At 24.8% G+C, this 10,539-nt stretch overlaps 1 protein-coding gene across 1 annotated transcript; it reads left to right on the top strand.

Moving 5' to 3' along the window:
- Positions 1–9,451: 9,451 nt before the first annotated feature.
- GO595_007686 (uncharacterized protein) lies at positions 9,452–10,150 on the top strand (the record flags this gene model as incomplete). The annotated part of the gene is made up of 1 exon (XM_067921176.1): positions 9,452–10,150. One exon carries the CDS (start codon positions 9,452–9,454, stop codon positions 10,148–10,150), a length of 699 nt encoding a protein of 232 aa, XP_067772122.1.
- Between the last annotated feature and the right edge of the window lie 389 nt (positions 10,151–10,539).

Below are 10,539 nucleotides of genomic sequence, written 5' to 3'. Positions count from 1 at the left end.
TAAATTCTTTTAATAAATATTCAATAGAATTTGTATTAATTCGTTTTGTTTTATATATTCGTTTAAATTCTAATTTTGGTGTTCTAGTTTTAAGTTGTTCATTTATTATGAAATTCATTAATAACATTTTATTAATTAAATCAGGAAAACGTACAGAGAATTCAGTAATTTGTTGATAATAATTCTTTTGACAAATATCTTCAATATATTTAATTAATCCGATATATTTTAATGTTAATTTTTCTGGTATATTTAATGATATTATATTTAATAATTTGACGGCTTCACTTCCAGGTATAAAATCTAATAAATTATTAACATGTGCTAATAAATCAACATATAATGTAACGTTTTCTTCGAAATCATTTTTATGGAATTTAAATAATATATTTGTATATAAAATAAATTGATGTAAATAATGTGTTTGTACTAATTCATGATGTGAAGAAAATATTTTTGAATATAATATATATAAATTTAATCGAATATCTATAAATGATTTCGAATGATTTGTACTTAAGATTTTTTGATATGAATTAATAATAACTTGTTCATTAGTAAATATTATAAATGATAATAAAGGTAATGGTGATTCGAATTCATTACCTTCTGGTAAATATGTGACTACTTTCTCATAACTCTTTAAATAATAATCTTTAAGTTCTTCATTATCATTATTTTCTATTCGTGATATTAATAAAAATGAAGCTATAGATAATGAATATTCTTTTAATAATTCTTGATGATTCTTATGTAATAATTCTTTATATTCATTAAATAATTGATGTTCTTTAGTAGATAATGAATATGATATTAAATATGGTCCTGCTTTATCAAAGAATCGTGAAACTTGTTTAACAATTGGAATATTTTCTTCAAAAAAGAATAACTTATATGGAAACTTTTTTGGTGATGTACCAATACTTAATATTTGTTTAATTAATAAAGGAATAAATTGTCTTAAAAATACTGAGAAATGGACTCTATTCGATAATGAACATAATAATATATTTAATGATATATGAGAAAATAAATTTAAATCATTTTCTGAGAAAAATCGTAATAAAATCGATAAACATTTTAATGTTAATTCGGGTATATTTGAAGCTATTTCAACAATTAATTTTAACCCTGTATAAGTATGTTGTAAATATTCTTTAGGTGATTGAAATGTTACTTCTAATGAAGGATATATTAATTCATTAAAGAATCCATATTTATCAAGTTTCTCATTTTTAATATCTTTAAATTTTAATATACTTAAAATAGATTCTACTGATTGTAAACATATTTGAGGATATTGATCTAATAAGAAAAAAGGATCTGAATATTCACTACCTAAATTCCAAAAACAATCGAATAATGAAGGAGCATTTTTAAAATGTGTTTGAATTAAACTTAATATTAATGATTTCATTTTAGGTGTTAAATAATTATCAGAAATTGTTTTAAATAATTCGATAAATATTTCATTATCATTTAACTTTGGTTTTATTATATTAAATAATTCTGATATAAATAATTCACGTTCTTTATATGGTACTATTTTAATATTTAATACTTTAATAACTAATGATTGTAATGATTCAATTATAATATTAATTTGTGGTTCATCAAATGATATTTTTAATAAATATTTACATATCTTTAAATGTAATATTGGTATTAACTTTGATATATCTAAAAACTCTTCAAATTTCTCCCAAAATTGATATGCAAAATCAGGTACTAAATTTGAACATTTCTCAATGAAATGTATTAAATTCGGTAAATTCTTATACAACTTATGAATTGTAATGTTTTGTAATTCATCCCAATTCTTATATTTATTAATAAATTTATTAATATCATCTTTACAATTGTTTAAATAATCAGTCATCACATTTAAGAAAACCATTTGTATCTCTTCAAAAAATGGTTGGAAACTTTCCGGATTTGATTCTTTTGTAACATTTAATAATATTTCAACAAAATCTGGAAATGTTATAACATTTCCTTTACTTAAGAATTCATTTGATAAAAAGTCATAATATAATGGATTAGAGAATAATTCAGGTGCATTAAAATGTATAAATAATTTCCATAATAATTCATATTTCATATTTAATATGATTTTCTCACTAATGATTTCACAATATGAATTTTGGACATCACAATCTAAGAAATTACATAAAGCGAATTTCGTTTGTGAATAATTTTTCTGATTTTCTTCTCCATCATATGTCGGTATTTCTAAATCAGGTGGTTCAAACCAATCAATATCTTCTGTTTCGACTTGAGTACTTTGAGGAGAAAATAAGAAATTTTGATCATTTTGTAATGGTGAAGGAATCGATTTAGGAGTAACAGTTAAAATCTTATTCATTATATTTGTTGCTTCTTCAAAGTCATAATTAGTTATATCATTTTCAGATATTAATGATTGTTTTAGGAATAATGGTGGTGCATGAGGTAATATGATTGAACATATGACTAAAGATAATTGTTTTATATAGATACAATCAACATTATCTAAAGTATCTAATAAAGTTATCATTGTATTAAAACAATCACTACGAATTTGTTCATTAGAAAACCCATAATAATATATAAATGTATGCATAAAGATTAATCGTTCTAATGGATAATCGATTTGTGTTGCATGTCCATTATTAAATAATATATCTTGATAACGATGTGCTGTAGTTGTATCTATTTTTTGTTTACTTAATATTAATGTAATTAATTGATAAAATTGTCGAATGTTTTCACCAGAATTATTTTGAATCTTTGCTAAATATATATATATGTTATTCCAATGTTTATGTTCATTGATAATATCAATCATAGTTGATATTAAATAAAATACATTTAAATATACTGAACTATTAAGTAACGCTAATTGTTTGATATCAATTGTCGTAATTCGTTCCATTATTTTAATCCAATCTTCTTTACTAATAATTTCTGGAGAATATTTCCCGATGGCTATAAATAACATAACTTGACTTCCTGATATATTAATCGAGTTTTGGAATAAAAAGGCTTTGACTAAACATTCCGAAATCGTTTCATCATTAGATAACTTTAAGAATTCAACATCCGAGCGTAAATATGGAATATCTTTTAATGACCTGGACAAAATGGATTTGTTTTGTTCAGTGTCCCAAACTTCAACAATTTTTGAAGTCCAACGGTCAATAAAATCTTGTTGAATTGGAATATTCATTGATCGTCGTAATGTGATAAATATATACAAAAATGTTGATGCTGATTGCCTTAAACTTGGCATCTTTTGAACTGAACGTGTCCATCGCGATCGTAATTCTTCAAATATTTTCTCATCAAATGGTGGATTTGAAGGTGATGAAATTAAAAATGAAATTGGAGATAATGGGATTAAGGAATTAAGGATAGAAAGTAAAACTGCAAAGTATTTGTCTGGTATTGAGTCACTAACAAGTGTTTTGGAACATGTGAAAAATTGATCAATTATATTTGGTGTTGGTGGATATGGTGAATGTTTAAGAAAACGACTAAAAAGAGTTAGCACATGTGATATAAGTTGTGGCGTTTGTTCAGATAACTTAGATAATTTTAATAAATGATTTAATAATTTATATAAGGAATCAACTTCAGTTTCAGAATTAAAAACATTATAAAAGGTGGGGATTTCAAAGATGTCGGCAAAAATTTGTACCCAAAAATCCCATTTATCTGATGTGGGAATTATTAATGCAATTATATGTATAACAGAATTCTTAAAACCTGCTATGTCTTTCTCTTCATCACATAAGGGAATATTAAATCGTGAAAGTATTCGAAAATATTTTTGAATTGTTGATTGAACAATTGGTGGTAAATTTGACTTTGAATTACAACTTTCAGCAAAATCAAGAATTGCAGTAGTTACCTGAGCTACATATTGTGAATGTGAAAAATTCCTTAAAAAATCACCATGATTTGAAAATGGTTCACAAAAATATTCAATCTCTTGTGCTTTACTCTTAATATCTCTAATGGAATTGTTGTTAGTATTTAGTTTTTTAATAAGACTTCCACATCTATCAACTACATTCATTAAAAATGGAAAATAAGTGAATTCACGCCAGAATAAACGGTCGAAAATGGCGCTTTTTTTGTAAAATGAAGTGAAATGATCTGCAAGAAGGCTCCAGTAAGCCTCATATTCTATCGTGAAGAACAAGAATTTGCATAATATAATTATTGTTATGTTCCAGGAAATGGCCTCATATTCAAGGTTTTATAGAAACAAGGAAGAGTATATTATAATATTTTAAGAATTAAATTAAAATGTTACTGACACACGCTCACACAGAATATTTATAGGTACCCCTTACGGTTTCGCTTCAGATCAATTTTTTTATTAGACGATTTTAGTGATTATGGTGTAAAATTAATAAAATATCCGCTCTTTTTTACGCTGTATAATATAATGAAGAATTTCATATATACCACATAATAGTTCTTTATATGAGGATATGGGGAAATTTTTTCAATTTTTTTAAAGCACTATGTATATTAAGATAAAGTCGAAATAAAAAATCTACGCCCAATAAACTTCAGAAAATTGAGAACCCCTTAACGTACAGGTATTTTACAATCGGATGCGACCCTTAATGGAAAGCCAAGAAAAAGAATCTTTACATATGTTAAAAACTCTCCAAAATATCACATTAAACATGAACGAAAGAAGTAAGTTGAGTGATGTTCAAATAGCTTTAGATTTTTTTAATATTAATTTTCCATTTTCTTTTAATTTTGTTCTTTGTCATTCAGTATATTCATCTTTTGTTTCTAGAATGAAAGATTTCAACATTTATTTTGAATTTTTACAGGCAGTTGAAGCAAAAGAAAAAGAATTATTTAAAAATGATTTCAATATTTTTGATATTTTTTCATATATTCTTCTTATCAAAACAACGCAAGAATCAGATTATCTTTTAGAAAAGCTTTATGAAAAAAATATCATTAATGATGAAATTCTTAATCGCAAAAAGTCATTTTATTTTGCACAATACAAAACTTTAGATGAACTCAAAAATGACATATATGAACCTTTTTCAGAACAATTTTTAGATAATTATGAAGAATTTTCAAAGAATGATTGGAAACTTCATAAGAAGTATATTAAAGAAGGACATAATCCAAGTGAAATTGCGAAAATAATTCGAAATGATGAAATAGAAAAACTTCAAGAAATATCATCACAAAATAATTTTAATTTTAATCAAACAATTGAACCATCACTTTATGAAAGATGTTCATTCATTAACAAAGAAAATGTTACATTAATTGATTACGCATCATTTTTTTCTGCTATAAAATGTTTTAAATATTTACTTATGAATGGTGCAAATGTTAAAAATACAGGTAAATATGCAATTGCAGGCGGAAACTTAGAGATAATTCATTTATGTGAACAAAATCATTCATCATTTGAAGGCGCATATTCAGCAGCAATTGAATTCCATCGAATTGATATTATGCAATATGTTCATGAAAACGAAATTTTAGACATAAGATATATAGCCGAATTTGGGAGACAATGTATTTATCATAATAACTATGAACTTTTCACATATTTCAAAGATGAAGGAATGGAAATTGATGATACTTTTATTAATGAAGCAGCAAAGAATGGAAATATATTTCTTGTTCAATATTTTAATGAAGAAGTTTAAATACCAAATGATGCTTTAGTATCATCTTCAAAATCAGGTAATTTAGAATTAGTTAAATATCTTATAACACAAAAGAAAATCAATGTAAATGTTAAAGATATTCAATATTTCTATTTAATGTTAATTACGTGGAAAATGGATTTCTTTAAAATATTTAATTTTCATTGGTATTGTTTGATACAGCACTTATAGTTGCATCAGAATATGAGAATTGTGGCTCAGTTAAATTTCTTCTCGAACAAGAAGGAATTAATGTTAGCGCGAGAAATGTTTTTTAGTTTTGTATAAAATATCTTTCTAAAATTTGATGTGTTTTAATGATATTCGGATTTAATCGAAATCATTTAAAACAGCACTTATTTGGGCATCACAAAAAGGTCATACAGAAATGGTTAAATTACTTCTTAAACAAGAAGGAATTGACATTAATGCTAAAGATATTTATTTGTTTAATTTAGAATTTATTTTATTAATTAGATATTTTAAAATAATATTTGGAAATAATTTGAATTATTTAGAACAGCACTTATTAATGCATCTGAAAATGGTCATACAGAAATGGTTAAATTACTTCTTAAACAAGAAGGAATTGATATTAATGCTAAAGATATTTATTTGTTTAATTTAGAATTTATTTTATTAATTAGATATTTTAAAATAATATTTGGAAATTCTTAAAATTATTTGATACAGCACTTATTTGTGCATCTAGAAATGGTCATACAGAAATGGTTAAATTACTTCTTGAACAAGAAGGAATTGACATTAATGCTAAAGATATTTATTTGTTTAATTTAGAATTTATTTTATTAATTAGATATTTTAAAATAATATTTGGAAATTCTTAAAATTATTTGATACAGCACTTATTTGTGCATCTAGAAATGGTCATACAGAAATGGTTAAATTACTTCTTGAACAAGAAGGAATTTATATTAATGCTAAAAATATTTATTCGTTTTAATTAATATTTGTTTTAATAATTTAATGTTTCAAAATAATATTTGGAAATTATCTAAATTATTTCAAACGGCACATAAGATCGCGCATAAAAATCATAATAAAGAAATAGTACAATTGCTTCGCAAACAAAATGGCATTAAAAAAGATAAATGTAACATTTATTAGTATTGTCAAATTGTGTTTCAGCTTGATCGGTTTCGACCGAAAAAATAAAAATGACGATCAAAAATTTTTGCCAAAAAAGTGGACAATTTTTCCTCCAGATCCTCTAGAGGATTTTTGAAAAAAAAAATTTGGGTAATCGCTAAAAAATACTGAAACTTTTTCATAGCGTTATGATCGTTCAATAGTCAAAATTCAACCAGTATTTCGGCTTGTGATTTTATTTTGTTCACAGAGAGTTGATCGAATTCTTCAATCAAAAAATTATCAAAGTATCAATACCAATAACTGATAACAAAAAGCCACCACTTACTAATAATATTCATTATTTAGAGATTCATTTAATTCAATTAGAAAGTAATTTCGGAAGATGGTATCAAGCATTTCTGTATGAATCAAAGAACGATGAAGTTAATAATATACTTATATCACATAAAATACCTGATAATCATGAATTCAAATCAGTATTTGATATGAATTCTATCTATCCCGATAGTTTTATAGCTCTAGTTTGAATAAAAAACAATAATCATCATTTTTTTTCTGTCTGAGGATGAATTTCTTTTTACATTTGATTTCTATGATGATTATTTTAATAATTTTATCACTTCACCTAATGACATTGCTCAAAACAATACGAAAAAGTCAATTTATGTTACTAATGTTTTTTCTTCATTATGGTCAGTAGAACAAAGTGCTAAAGAATTAAATAGACAAATAAATAATGTTTATTTTATTTATTTTCTTTTTCATAAGGTATAACATATATTTCACTATTTTGTCTTAAAGCTGTAAATGGTATTGGTTTCTCAAATATAATTGCATTCGTAAATGACACCCTTCTCTGTTTTTCTATACCTTTTAAATTTGTAATTTCAGGAATATCTAACCAATTTTTATTGTGATAGGTTTCTATAACCTCAGGTTTATAATTCGACATTTATAAAAATGATTTAAATTTTAACAAAATTACTTTGAATTTTTGAAACTAAAATATACCAAATTGGACGCAGGCGTCCTTTAAGGACGCCTGGGATTTGGTATATTTTAGTTTCAAAAATTCAAAAAACAATATATATATATAAATAATATTTTATTATTTCTTTTGTCCAACTAGTGCATTAGCTACACCATCTATCACAGGTGAGAATTTATCTGCTATTTTAATTCCTTTTGCAATAGCACCTGCATGACCAGGTAAATTTTCAATTCCAGGTATTTTACCTACTGTATTTACAACAGGTTTAGCTACTTTATTCCAAACATTTCCAATAAATCTACCGACTGGTTTAATAATTTTATTTTTAATCCAAGCACCAGCTTTTTTAAATCCGTTTTTAATTTTGTTCCAAAAACCCCACGCCATAAATAATAATAAAAATAAATAATTATTCCTTTATTTATAAAATGCAGGATGTAAATTAGACAGGATCTTATCATTTGCTTCCATACCTACTGGTTTAAATATAGGAGCTATTCTATCCCCTACTTCAAATATTTTATCTACAGGTAATTTCTTTAAAGGTCCTATCTTTTTAATATCTTCTTTATGTTGTTTTGCAAATTCATAACCTTTCGCAATATGAGGACTAATTTTTGTGAATCCTTCTTTCACTTTTTTAAGTAAAGGTCCTTTTTTTTTTTACCTGATTTAAATTTGTTCCACAAACCCCACGCCATTAAAAATTATGAAAAATATTTTTCATTTTTATTAATGTATTATAATAATACGCAATCTAAAAAATGAACAAAATGATCAAGGTAATGTTGGAGTTTATTTTGATCTTATTAAAGATATAATTACTAAAAATGATGGTACTCGTTCTTTTATTTTAAGAACTGAAGATTGTCATGATCAAAATGCACCTTTTAATCAATCACAAGAAACTAGATTAAGAATTACTCATGGTGATCATATGATTTCACAAATAACTGAAGGTTTTATTAATTTTAAACTTAGAATAACTATTCAATTATCAAAAGCTATTAATTCTAGTAATTTGACAGATCCTGAGAATTTAGCTAAAATATTTATAGGTTTTAAGAGTTCTAATCAATTATTAGATCAATTACAAATTATGTCTAATAATATTTCTACTGGTTATCAACAAAATGAATGTTGTCGTGAAGGTTATTGTTATTCTACAATTAAACCCTATGCTGAAAAAAAAACTAGGAAATATACACATTCTTTATATGAAAATGTTTCAGAATATTCTCAATCTGTTTGTGGTACTTATGTTGATTTAAATACAATTGCAGATGGAAATAAACATGATATCGAATTTGAAATGAATCTTCCATTTGAAGATATATTAGCTTTACAAGCATTTGATTTATATCCAAATAGATTAGTTGGTGATATTGAATTAAAGTTTTATGTTAAACAAAATGGTTTAGTATGGTGTCAAGTAGATCCACGTAAAATTAAAGAAGTTAAAGAATTTTTAGAAGATTTTTCTATTAATGTTACATTTAATAATTTACCTTTATTTACTCATGGTTTTACTCAAATAGGTAATTCTGCTAATATAACTACTACATTTAAATGTGATACTGAAACTAATCATACTATTGATACTGCATCTGAGAATGTTTCTTTATATTGTACAGGTTTAACTGTACTTTCATGTAAATCTAATATGTATGGTTTTGGAGTTAAAGAAGAAACTTTAAATCAAATAGCTCAAATACTTCAACAACCTGGAAGTTTATTAATTCCTTCACAACAATTAGATTATAATGCATTTGCATTAGCTGCTACTGAATCTGGTATTCAATCTACTATTAATATGCCTTTATTCAATGTTACAACTATTACAGTTGTATTTCCAAAACATGCTAATGATTTTACTTGTTTCGATAATCCTATTTATAATAATGTACAATTAACTATTGCAGGTCAAAATTATCCTGATGAACCTATTTCTACTTTAGGTGCAAGATTTTTACAATATCAATTAGTTGCTTCTGATTTAGATGGTGGTATACAATGTACTAAAGAATTTGAAGATTCTTTAACTATGGATAGGAATGCTTCAAATGGTACAAGATATAATAATACATTAAGTGATGCTACTTCTTTTATGCTTAATATACAATGTGAACGTTCACGTGGTGGTTACGTATTTGATGGTTTAGATTCTAACGGTCAAAATATACCAATACAAATTAAGGGGCAACCTATATATACTCAAGCTAACGATACTTATTATAATGTTGATGATGCTGGAAATCATCCACCACCACCACAATTATTCATTTGTCGTGATACTTATTTTACATTAGATTTACACAATGGTTTGAAATACCATGCTAATGGTACACCAGACGGTTATTAAATAAACATTTATATTTATAAAATATTATCAAATTTTGACTATAACCTCTATGACAAACTTATTTGATATAATTTAATCCTTAAAATATTATCAAAATTGACTTAAACATTTTTCACAGAATATTTTGATATAATGTTGAACAGTTATTTTTTCACTTCATTTTATAAATGGAGACTGACTTCAAATCTAAAACAGGGTACAAAGAACCCTCAAAAATAAAATACGGTAAGGTCTCAAGAAAAGAGACAAAGTATTCCACAAATGACCAACAAACTTATTGCGATTTAATTTTTTATTTAAATGAAGATAATAATAATTCATATGATATTCATATTTCTGATATTTCATTCGAAAAAGAAAAAACATTTATTTTTAAAAATTCTCATAAT

The sequence above is a fragment of the Histomonas meleagridis genome, assembly GCF_020186115.1.
Source record: "Histomonas meleagridis strain 2922-C6/04-10x chromosome Unknown contig_56, whole genome shotgun sequence".
NCBI lineage: Eukaryota > Parabasalia > Tritrichomonadida > Dientamoebidae > Histomonas > Histomonas meleagridis.
Note: the sequence above shows the minus strand (reverse complement) of the source record. Positions and strands in the feature narration are given on the sequence as shown.